This window comes from Epinephelus lanceolatus, chromosome 3, assembly GCF_041903045.1.
Source record: "Epinephelus lanceolatus isolate andai-2023 chromosome 3, ASM4190304v1, whole genome shotgun sequence".
NCBI classification, from domain to species: domain Eukaryota; kingdom Metazoa; phylum Chordata; class Actinopteri; order Perciformes; family Serranidae; genus Epinephelus; species Epinephelus lanceolatus.
Genome location: NC_135736.1, coordinates 27,357,263 through 27,370,326, shown reverse-complemented (window position 1 = coordinate 27,370,326; position 13,064 = coordinate 27,357,263). Strand labels below are relative to the sequence as shown.

General features: G+C 38.9%; 1 protein-coding gene across 2 annotated transcripts; it reads left to right on the top strand.

Annotated features, from left to right (window-relative positions):
* Positions 1-372: 372 nt before the first annotated feature.
* On the top strand, positions 373-12,427 carry mmaa (metabolism of cobalamin associated A). 2 transcript variants are annotated; one of them, XM_033623375.2, is made up of 7 exons: positions 373-448; positions 787-1,216; positions 2,933-3,055; positions 3,267-3,437; positions 4,276-4,361; positions 6,599-6,748; positions 11,295-12,427. In XM_033623375.2, exons 1-7 carry the CDS (start codon positions 440-442, stop codon positions 11,592-11,594), a joined length of 1,269 nt encoding a protein of 422 aa, XP_033479266.1. In that variant the 5' UTR covers positions 373-439; the 3' UTR covers positions 11,595-12,427. The 2 variants fall into 2 exon arrangements, with proteins under 2 accessions (XP_033479266.1, XP_033479267.1); XM_033623376.2 differs by having other exon boundaries at positions 374-455.
* The last annotated feature ends 637 nt before the right edge of the window (positions 12,428-13,064 follow it).

Genomic DNA, 13,064 nt, shown 5'->3' with positions numbered 1-13,064 from the left:
GCATAGTTATAAATGCATAAGTGCATTGGCAGTAATACCTACAAACAAGCTACAATTAACCATCTGGGAGTCATAACATAACATATTGCTGCATGCTGTCAAGTTTGATGATTTTAGGGGAGAAGAACCAGCTGTGGGTTAAGATGTGAAAGTTAAAATCTGCTGCCACCTGCTGGCTAAAGTTAGCTACTGTCATCATCAGAGTTTAATTTTTATTTAACACTTTTCCTTAACGTTTAACATATTTTTAAAAAATATCGTTTTAGATAATTTTGTAGACGTATTTATTTGTAGAGTTTAAAGATAATTAATTTTAATGAATTTTATAAACAAATCGACGGAAGCCTTTGTCAGGGGCGGCGCCGTACGTCACCGGAAACAGGAAGAGGATGAATGAAACAGCCGTTGATATGTAATCTGTGGCACCCGTAACACCTCCATGCAACTGGTACGAGGTCAGCGTGTATTCTTGTTTTAAACAATTTCTATGAAGTGTTTTATTATATTTGTGACAGTTGCTTTTACACTCACAGGACGGGCAAACGTAGCGTTAAAGTAACGTTAGCTTAACGTCCGGTGGAAGATAACCGTTAAAACAGCTGCTGTTAGGTTGCTGTGTGGAAGTTAGTTAGCCATGTCACAGCTAATAATACATGTTGGAATGTGAGATAACTACCGCAAAATTCATGGGACATGATATTTTAATTGTAAAACATTATAGCAAGAGTTAATTAGTTTTAAAAATCATCTCTGACTCATTGTTTTTCACTGTATTACTTCTCCTAGATGCCCCACATTTACCATAAAATGCGACGGCTTGGCTTCTCCCTCCTCCTCCGCCACATCTCCTCCCTCCCCTCCTCATCGACTGCCCCGTCAGTCACCAGGACATGCTGCCTCCACCAAAGGGTCACTGGTCCCCACAACTGTTATCAGAGCACCTTACCAGGTCACAGCTGCCAGCCGAGGAGGGGTGTGAGCACAGCCATCAAGCAGCACATCCAGGACCTGAGTGGGCCTGAGCAGAGACTGTTGGATAAACTGTATGAGGGGCTGATCGGAGGACAGCGGGCCTCCCTGGCTGAGTCCATCACTTTGGTGGAGACCCAGCACCCCAGGAAGAAAGAACTGGCCCAGGTGCTGCTGCAGAGGGTGCTGGCCTACAGGAGGGAGCAGGAGAGTCGAAATGGGGGGAAGCCGGTGGCCTTCAGAGTAGGTGTGTGGTTTGGGTTTGAGTGGCTAAAGGTGTTTGTATTCAGCTGGGCATGTAGACAACATGGGAGCTGCACTATACTGTACACACCCTGCCGACTGTAGTAAATACCTCTGTACAATCAAATGCAACAGATCTGCTAGAAATTCTATATTTAGAAAGATTGTACAGTTCAGTTTCTGTTGGCACTATCAGAAAGGTGTTAATCCAACTAGGCTATATGTTTAAAATTGTGGTTGCAGTATTTGGTGGTGCTGCATTGGACTGCATTGTCCTGAAATGTGTTTCTAATCTTCTGCCCCTGTCGTGTTTGTAAAATGGGGTTGGCTAAATATCAGAAACACCTTTCAGTAAAATGCAGTCCAGTTCAACATATACCTCTTTGAAAGATGTACCTAATTGAGTTGTGACTGAGTGTACATATATGGACCATGTCTCTTTCAAGTTACCAGCAAGTAAAGTAACACACACTATACAAAGCGAGGGGTGTCCAAACTTTTTTTTAATGGGGGCCAGCTTAGATAATGTGAAAATACCTGGGGGGGCTAACTGCTTCTCACATCATATGGGTAATGCGTCAATGAGCAAAATGCAACTGTTTCTTTTTTCACTGGAAAAATATTCAACTTTCCACCACTCCTGAAAGTGGCAGCCCTTGCTCTCAACTTCAAGCTTTTTTTGCTGTGGCCATGTCTGCGACCTTGCTGGAAATGTCTGCTGTTGTGTAACTATAAAGTGAACTTGCATGACTAGTAAATATTGCATGGTGGGCCAAATATAGTATATTTTGAACAACTAGCTGCAGGTCACGATTGCCCCCTTGACCAGACTTTGGACATACCTGCCTTAGGCTCACTGTGTGTTAGTTTGTGGTCATTTGCTTAAACACAACTTTAATTGGGAATTTACACCTGTGAGAACAATATAAACTATAAAATGATTAACTTCTTCAGAACAGGTTTTGACACAGGGCCCCTCTACAGGACAGGGCCACAGCAATGTAGGCTGGTGGGAGGTGGGAAGAGTTGCCGGCTGTGAATAATTTTGTCCTGACTGCAAATTCCCATTTCAAAGTTTTCTTATCAAAATACAGTGTTCCACATGTTCCTCAACACAGAAACTAAGGAATCACAGGGATAATTTAACAATACTATAGATCTGTTGTATGCCGTAAGTTAAATTATTTCAACCTCTGAAGCAAATTGAAAATGCTTTGCCATTACAGTTGGAAACAAAACAATGTGCCCTAGTTTCTTGACTAATACAGAAGAACTGATCTAAAATCCAATGATTTTTAAGGATTTTTCTACAAAGTGTGCAACAGACTTTAAACTTGTCGATTGAATATTCCACCAACCTTTGCAGGCATACTTTTTATGTACAGTACCAAGTAAATGGGAAAGTGAGTCCAAACTTTTGACTGATACTGGTGTTGTTGCTGTTTAAGTCATTCTCCTTGTCTGTGTTCAAAACATTACATGCAGTCAGTGAAAACAGTGCACCACACATGAATTTGACACATTATACCGATGACAGATAACAGTGATTTTTACAAGAGCTGCCACATCGGCTTAGTCACCAGTGTTAGTTGCAAATCTGTAGGGGTGAGATTTATGCTGCTTATCTTGTATTTAAGTCTGGTATAAAGTTATACAAAGTCAGAACAATGAGTTCATAGTGCCATTTGTCACTGAATCAATTACTTTGTTGCTTTCTCAGGTCTGTCGGGTCCTCCAGGAGCAGGAAAGTCATCCTTCATTGAGGTGGTGGGGAAGATGCTGACAGGACGTGGACATAAAGTTTCAGTGCTGGCTGTCGACCCGTCGTCCTGCACGACAGGAGGTAAATACAGATCATCGTAGGATACTGAGGAAAAGCTGTTATTGGGTGCTTTACAATGCACAAAAGATTTATGTGGGAAATTGTATTGTGATGTGTGTGTATTTTGTTGTATTTATTAGGCTACAGCTATAATTGTAGAATCAACAGCAGCACCGTTACACTATTAAATGTTAAATTTATGCTATAGACTGACTCATCCCTCTTATTGCAGGGTCTCTGATGGGTGATAAGACTCGTATGACTGAACTGTCCAGGGACATGAGTGCTTTTATCAGACCATCTCCGGCCTCAGGAACACTTGGTGGAGTCACCAGAACGACTAATGAGGCCATTGTTCTCTGCGAGGGGGCGGGATATGACATCGTCCTTGTAGAGACCGTAGGTAGGACACGGTGATTCCAGGTGTATCTCAAAATGAATTTCTCTATCTTCTCTTATCCACATAAGACACATTTCTTTGAAGCAATCATGGTTTCACCCTGTTAACTGATTTTTCCTGCTGTAATATTCACCTTCTTAAAAACCAAAAATTGAATATTTTCTTCATGTAAACTTTTTCTTCCTTATCCCTCCACACATTGTCTTAATGTTTATCAGTAGGTCAGCGTATTGATAAAACATTTCAGATTTCATTTGTCATTTTTATGCTCCACATAAAAACGAAATAGTGTTTCACACATGCCACCAATCGATAAATATGATCCTGTACAATATTTGAATTTATATATTGATACAGAATGTTTCAGTGCTAGTGTCAGATTGACACACTTACTTTTTTTGTGGTTAACAAAAAAAAGCCAAACCTCACATATTCAGAACTTTGTCAAATTAAAGTTTTGAAATCAGGAAAAATAAGAATTTGAGAGTATTAATCTCAGCAATGAGTCGCTGTAACCTTCAGTACTCTGTTTTTGATTCTTAGTGCTACAGACACAGTTTGGTCATTGTTACGTGTAGAGGTTTGATACCCGCTTCTGTTGCATCTTAGAGACTAGTATTTATTCTGTGTGATTAATGAAATTTGGTGAAAGCTCATGATTGTTCAAAAGTGTTATTGAACTTCTGAACAAGTCCTGTCCAAGACATTTTTTTTTACACAGTGAATTGCTTTTATTTGTCTCTTGTTCAAACACAACACTGTAAATTCAAATGAACTTGTATTGTAACTGCAGGAGAGAGCATTAAATTCATCGGTCATTAATCTGTCGTTTTGGTTCCAGGCGTGGGCCAGTCAGAGTTTGCAGTGGCTGACATGGTTGACATGTTTGTGCTGCTGATTCCGCCAGCAGGGGGCGATGAACTCCAGGTCAGTGAAAAACATGCGCCACAAGAAAAAGCTCACCAGTGTCAGATGTTTCAAGCTGTTATGAGCAGGAAGGAAGACAATACAGTGGAAACTTTTTAAAGTGATCACATCTGTCTGGGTCAAATTAATCACTGTAAGTGGATGATTATTATGACCAAAAATCTTTTCTTTCTTTTTTTATGTAATTTTTTTCTTATTGCTGAGTACCATATTATTGAGATCTGTATATTTAATACATTAATATAAGGTATTGAATGTACATCTTCTTCATCTATTGAGTTTTATTGACTGTTTCAAAATACAGTACAGCTGCCTCATTACTGGGGCATTGTATGACGGGGCATTGTCAGTCCACATGACGAGGGCGGCTTTAACCACAGGTGCTTTCCTTGCGCACATTTGTTTTCTGTCTCCATCACTAGCAGCTATAAGCTTCAAGGATGCTGTTTTTCAATGAGAAGGAATGACTTTCTTTTTCCCATTATGATTTCAACGTGCACACAGCACCAGCCTCAGGTAGCCAGCTGGAAGCAGACGGGTTACTGCGAGGCAAAGTATAATGAGAGCACAGTTAGAAAAAAAATAGAATTACCATAGTTTTAAATTGTTTTTCCAATGTCGTTGTGTATGCAAAGACCCAAAATAAACACTGTAAGCAGACTACTTGATTACTGTAAGCAAATTATTTCAGCAACATCTGTAGAGGAATGTTTCTGTGTCAAGCTTTTTGATCCATACAAGCAGTGGATCACTGTAATCATGATAGCTATTGGGTGTTTCCACTGTGTGAGATGTGCCAGGTTGACGAACGCTTGCATCTAATGTGGCAGGTTATGACGTTGGTTCTCATAACCTTTAACCAGTTAACCAAACATTAGTCATTACTGCTTTACTGCTGTTGTTTTTACACAAACTTGTTTACTTTTTCCACCCACAACTTTTGAGTTAAAAGTCTTAGTTTATAGTTTTTATGGCGAATGACAACATGACAGCGCCCCAAAGTGAAGCCAAAACATCTTGATCACCCTCTGGTGGCTGGCTGCAGTGTAGATCCTAAATTCCGCCCCTTCCATAGCAGCAGTTGGGACTGTTGCCAAACTAAAAAGTCAAAGTACACTTCAAATGAACTTTTTCCAAAGATGGGTTCTGCCATTTTAGGTGGCTCTTTTAACACTGATGTTTGTTCAAGTGTTCATTTTTCTGATAACTTTGGTTTTAATTAGTTATTCGATGTTATAAAAGGGAAGGGGAGGGTTGACAGCTATGTGCCAATCTGTGTGCTCAAGACCAGTGGCACTGCTCATGATTGGCTGAACAGATATGCAGACTCCAGCTCCAAATGTTTTATTTTCTGAGGTGTGTTGAGAGAGCGTCAGCCTCATTATTCAACACGAACACAGAAAACAGATGATATAATTCTAACGTTTTGAATCATAACTTGCATAAGTGCACTTACAGATTTACATTATCAAGGAGAAACTCACTTCTGTGTCCACATTTGTATGTAAAGATGAGTGTGTTGAGGAACATTTTATGCTAATTATTTTATTTATTAGCTAGATTAATGACTTACATAGCCAGGCTCATTTGCATTAAAATTATGGTGATTGTTGTGGAACAGCTCGAGTGGCATTTATATTAATTAATGTAATTATATCTAAAATGAAACACATTGTCATAGAAACATGGAAATTAATCAAACTAAAATATAAACAGTAAACATATGTTATTCATCTTGAAAGTAGAGTAATCCCAACAGTACAGTTGAACTTGTTTAAACTATAAATTGCAGGAGTTCTGCAAAACTATGTGATATATACACATTCAATTTTTATTGTTATATGACATATTACATCACTCAAGTAGAGCTAAATAATTTAATTGTCACATCTTAATCAGTTAAAGCCAGCTGCAGTTACTTTGTACATCTACTGTGACCCCGAGTCACCTGCTGTATACAAAGACCCGAATTTCAACAGGTGAATGTTACTTTTAAGAATAACCCTTACAAATGATCACAAGTGCTTCCCTTGCTTTGGCTGACAGCAGTGAGGGATGGATAGAAAGCAACAATATCAGAATAACAAATAAGTAAAGTGGCAGCTGACCGCGGCTCTATCCATCCATCACTCTGTACGCAGATCCCTCAGCAGATTAGGTGTCTAGACATCAGATTTATTTACAGTGTTTTGAGAAGTTAATGACCCTCCTCGTTTAATGCCAAAATCTCTGTCCAGGGTATCAAGAGGGGCATCATCGAGAGGGCCGACTTGGTGGTGGTGACGAAGTCGGATGGAGACCTGGTGGTGCCAGCCAGGAGGATCCAGACTGAGTACACCAGCGCACTCAAGCTGCTCAGGAGACAGTCCAAGTCCTGGAACCCTAAGGTGTGTGTGTGTGTGTGGGCAGTGTAATGAGGGAGGGAGCCAACAACACAATGATTAGGCATTGACAAAAAAAACACAAAAAGGATAATTGACAAGTGTTCAACATTTGACCTACTGGGCAGCCACTGCAGAAGTATCACTGCTCTGTGGACCCAACAAGCCGTCCCACTGAGGGGTCAGCTGACCCAGGAAGAGGAGGGAGGATTATGATGATGATGATGATGATGATGATGGTGGTGGTGATGATGATGATGTCATGACATCATGGTTTCAGTGCTGCAGTGTCTCACCCCTCCCCGCATGTCCCAGCTCACCCGCCTGCCTGGCCTTGTCCCTTTGTTTTCCCAGCCCAATGCAGCATCTGCCCACTGGGCAGGCTGCCAGGAAACACCCCCACCTCCCACCCCTCTCCTCACCCCCACCCCCACCCCCACCCCCTACTCCTGCTGCTCTGAATACTCGGCTGCTGTGTCATGCATTTCGCTGATTAGAAGCCTGCGCGCTTGACATAAAAGCTGATAGTCTGCTCTTCGTAGTCTTCTGTCTGTATTTATCTTTACTTTTGCCGTCTTGCCTTCTTTGTGTCTGTCTGCTGGGCCGACAGTCGCACCATCCATGATTCAGCTTTCACTGTCTCATCTTCATCAGTCTGCCTTGTATTGCTCCTCTTGCATGAATGGCATGCCATGACTTTGATTTATGGGTTCTTGATCATATGTGTTAAAAGCTTTTAGGCTTAATCATATACTGCTTTTACTAACAACTGGGGCTGTAACTAACAATCTTTTCTCAACTGATGAATTGTGTGTTATATGAAATACCACAGGGTGTCTACAGGTTCTTAAAAAGTCTTTTAAAAAAGTCTTAAATTCAGTGTTACAACAATAAGGCCTTAAAAGTCATTAAATAGTTTTAAATGAATTTGTGAGGTCTTAAGTACGACAAACATTTTATCTAATTTGATTTATCCATTTTTAATTTCTTTTTTTGAAAATAGCTGAAGCCTCTCTATGTAAAAGTCCACAATTCTAATGTTACAAATCTTAAAAAAAAAAAACTACTAATACTGACATTTTACTTCATATTTGTACTTACCTGTTGGCAAAATGTAGATTGAGTTAACTCACTCTTATAATCATATTCCTACTTAACACCTACTTCTGCACAAGACCACATGTACACCACTTGCCTGCAATGCTTAGCTACGATGCTTAAATAAGGAAAACATGATTTGTCCAAAAAAAAAATAAAGTCAGAAATTCGGTTTATAGGTGTCTGGAATGGGTCTTAAAAAGCATTAAATATAACTCTCTGATACCTGTAGATACCCTGTATTAGAAAAATGTTAAAATAAGTACAATAAAACAACATAAAACCCAAAAGTTTCAATAGCCCAGGGATCCATCTTCAAATGCCTTGTTGTCCGACCGACAGTCAAATATCTAAAAAACAAATGACAACGATATAAAACATGAAAAGCAAAAAATCCTCAAGTTGAAGAATCACAGAATATTTTGATTTTTTTGCTTAAAAGTAGACATAAAAGATGAATTAATCACAAAGTAGTTCAGTCAGCTCTGCAAACAATAGGACAAACTCAACAAATTGGAAGTGTAAATTTCCAATCACCTCTCAGTAGCAGTCTCTTTTAATGTCTTGGTTTTAAAGGGTTACTCCACCAATATTACATGTTAAACACATTTATCATTTACTTTGTCAAGTCGGAGAATTTTACCGAGAACTCATCACTCGCCCTAATTTATTTTTTACTTATCTTTAAATATTAATTAAAGTCATGTATTAATTGTCTTGTAACTAGGTGCTAGAGCACTTTGTAACCCTGGTTTTGCAAAGTGCTGTATAAATAAACTGTATGCTGCTGTATAAATCTGCTTACTTACTCTGGTTACATCTAATCTCAGTTTGAGTATGTAGATCATCGTATTTTGAACCAAGAGCCGTTGCAGTGTTCAAAAGGCATTAAATTAGGGGTTTAAGTGATTAAGTGATTTTAGAGCTTGATTTGTCTCATGCAGGTCCTTCAATGTTGAGGAAGTGCAATACTAAATTACTGTACTAGCCTTTATAGGGTCAGTTTACCAACTTTACAAAAAAATGTAGTTTCTCACTTAATCCTCCAAACAGTTCCCATAAAAGGTACATTATCAGGAGAAAATAGTTCGAGTGAAAACTGTTCACAGTGAGGTTTATGGATTACCAAGAGAAACAGTAACATTTGTTTCTTTTTATTAGGGTTGTCAATGTTAAACAGATGGTGACAGAAGTATAAAAGTAAAAATAGAATTTCTTATACAAAAATATAGAAAATATTTAACAAGTCAAAAAAAGAAAGCAAGAAAACTAAAATAAAAAAAGCAAACACAACTTCATTCACTTCCATTGTACTGGGGGGAAGCAGAAATTTCAGAGACAGATATGGTATGTTAAATGTTAAATGTTGGACAAATAAAACCAAACCTGGTAAACATCAGTCGGGGACCTTTAAATAAGATAATTAGCGAGCCTGACGTACATTTAGTCTCTCAAAGTTTGATTTCCTGTTTTTGCATCCGACTCAATCAAGTCCTTGTAAAATGATTAAGTTAATGATGTAATTAGAAGATTCATAATTGGCCGTTGATCACAGGCCTCTAATATTTATCAGGCTGTCACATTCAACTTTGTCGATTACCAGCTGATGTCAAATTATCTCCAAATGATACATGTAATTTCATTACACTTTAGCCGTCTGGAGATCTGTGGGGTTTGTTTGACATCAGCTCTGAGGTCTTCTCTCCTCCTATAAACCACCTTTTCCCTTTTTCATTCACACAGGTGTGTAATGATGTGATAAAACACAGAAGGTTATTCTTTTGTATAAGCACCTCTATGGGCACACGCCCTTTCTGTGTCTGTGTTGAATATGGACGTTACCCTGAATTTCATCATGTGCTCTTGAATCTGCAGCAAGCTCTGAAAAGAGACATGCAGTCATTTGAACTAAACACATAAGTGACATTTATCTTTGGGTCGTCGTGTGAACAAGGTGTTAAGAGGAGACAAATACTGGCGCTGTGTGTAAAGTGGCAGATATGACGGCTTCTTACAGATTAGAGGAGCATCGCGAAAATATATTTTACTTATAATAGGAAAAAAGCAGCAACTTCACAACCTAATCTGCAGTTAACTATATGCAAAAAGCCTTTTTATTACCAAAAATTAATGCACCTTTAAATAATGACTTTGTAAAAAGAAACCAACACTGTTTTGCTTTGCAGTGGAGAAAGAACAGCATTTCTGTCAATAGTTGCTTTGACATATCCAGGACTGCTTTTTATTGTATACTTGTTTATAAACAATGCACATTAATCAACACTGACATTTTGAAAATAAAAATTTAAATGTATCGGCTGCACTCATAGGCCCAACATAAATAAAAACTGACAAACAAAACAAAAACATTATACAAAGTGAAGTCACAGTTAGAAATAAAATGAGATTAATCATAACACGTTTTCCTAACCTAACCTATCTTAAACAAACATTAAATTGTAGACTGTAAAAATTTAGAGTTGAATTAAAACTGACCGAAAAAAAAACACTATACATTATAAAGTCACAATCAGAAATAAAAGGAGATTCGTCGCACCATCTTGTCCTAACACTGTTAAACAAACTTTACCATCAAAATTAACAACAAGTCAAAATTAAATGTTAAAGATTTTTAGGCATTTTTGCCTTTTATTGGTCAAATTGCAGTTACAGTAGACAGGAAACAAGGGCAGAAAGGAGAGGATATGAGGAGAGGATATGACATGCAACCAGGGTTCTCATCTGTAATCAAACTAGGGACTTCATAGTTATATTTCATGTCTCAACCATTTGGCTATTTGGACAATTTTAACCATAGTTTAAGTTTGATTTGACAAAATACCATTTACTTTCTTTTTCCATTAGATCACCATCAGCACCAGCATTAGCACTGGCTATTCTTCCCTACAATCATACACACTTAAACACACAACAGCCACATTAACGCAACAAAAATAGCAAATTTTTAACATTTTAACACAAAATTTTAAATCAATCACAATATCTTAAGAATTCATTGCAAATTTGATTTTTCTTTCTCATCCAAAAAATGTATTTATTTATAAATAATGACCTTATTCATTATTGGTCATGTTGGTGAAGTATTCCTTTAATTCCAAGAATAAATGTGTACTGTGCATTAACAGACTATTCCAGAGGTTTTCTGCACTCACAAAAAGGGCTGATTGTCCAGTTGTGCAACATCTGAGTGAGACAATACAGTTGCCTCTGGCAGCGGCCTTTGTTTTCCTGGAGATAATGTCCATGAGTTTGACAAAGTGGATCAAAGTTGGACATGCTGTTTTGTACAGAGTGATAAACATGAGCCAGAAGTCCATGTAATGTTTCAAACTTTCATACTAAGTTAAGTATGGAGGGCAGTTTGCTGTGCCTTGACATCCACAGGCTGAATGGTCAGATTTAAATTCACACATGCACCCAACTCCTTCTTCAGGTGGTGCGCGCCTCCTCACACACCAATGAGGGCATCCCAGAGGTCTGGGCCAAGATGGAGTCATACCGGGACACCATGTTAGCCAGCGGTGAGCTGCAGGGCCGGCGACGGGCTCAGCAGAAGGTTTGGATGTGGAGTTTGATCCAGGAGAACGTCCTCGCCCATTTCCAGAATCACCCCAGTGTCAGAGAGGCTCTACCCCATCTTGAAGAGAGGGTCACCACAGGAGCCACCTCTCCAGGCCTGGCCGCTGACCTGCTCCTCAAAGCCTTCTCATCATCATCATCATCATCACCATAGTAATCAGCGGGACTGCACTTTTGGAGAAGTATGACTGATCAGGGCCACTCAGTGCCAAGGAGAGCCAGGACAGAGTGAGAATATGTGACCTTGACTCTGTGGTTTTGCACAAAAAGAAGCAGTCTTGCTCTTTTTATACTTAATTTGAAATTTAAAATACCTAAAGATAGACGTCACCCCTCCACTGAAACTTCCAGTTTCTGCATGCTTTAATCCAAATCAGGAGTGGGAAGAGAGTGCTGACAGTTGTCACTTCTCACCTTCAGCTTCGGGACACATCCACATTTGGACAGTGGACGGTAGAATGAAACATTTAAATTGCTGTGAGATATGAAATGTTGTGCTGCCAGCAGCCTGGTTTTCTAAAGCAGATACTGGGATTGTCTTCCTGGACAAAGACTCAGCAGAGGACTGTAAAACTGTTGTTACAGCTGGAGAATAGTTTGCACAATACCCATCACTTTCACAAAAAGGGTTATTAAATGGCGAAGCTGGGACTTGTTGGTCTTGCCATAAATACTGACATGACGTACTGTAGTGGAAGTATGAAGCTATTTATGCTTACACTGCCCACCCTGATCATACAGTGATCCATAATACACACTATTTATAACTCAGAAAGCAAACAGTTAACGAAAGGATCAGGTTCAGAGAAATGGGATTTGTAATGGCCAGTTGTTTCTCTTGTTGAACGCTATGGACACAAATCTCCCTTTGAAACCACTGGACTTACAAAATGTTTCTTACTCACTATTTGTGCTTCTGAGTTGAATAAGAATGATGTGAATCTTACTTGGCTAAGTGAATAACATTAAATCTGTCAGTACAGTTGGCCAGGCTTTTCCCTCTCCTTGTGTTTGCTCATGATATGAAAAAAGGGGGAGTGATTAATGTTACCTCCACGAATATTAGTCCTGAGATTTGTCAAAGATGTAATGAAATATTTTTTTCCTGCACTCTGGAGCCAGAAATGTCAGCAGTAGATATCCCCTGAATGAGTCAGCTGCTTCTAATTCAGGCAAAACACACTTTAATATTTTCAGAATTACTTTCATAATGCACTGCACTCCTGGACGCCACCAGAGAATTAAAGACAAAGAGAAGTCACACACTCATAACTCCAGTGCAGCTACTTTATTAATTTAAACAGACATGCTGCTTTATTCAGGGTAAAGCAGTAGACTCCCGGTGTCACTGGTATATGCTTCTGTTATCTCTATAAAGGGCATTTTCAAATCACTGTGATAATATCCTGCTTAGAATATCAGTGCAAATGAGGGCTGCAACTAAATCTTATTTTTACTATCTATTAATCTGTCAATTATTATGTTTTAATTAATCTATTAATCATTTAGTCCACGGATACTCAACCTGCTTTGCCCGAGGACCACTTTTGAAAATGACAGGAGGCCAGTTAATGAACAAAAATAATATTTATCAGTGAATCTATTAAAGGAATCGCCTTTTCAC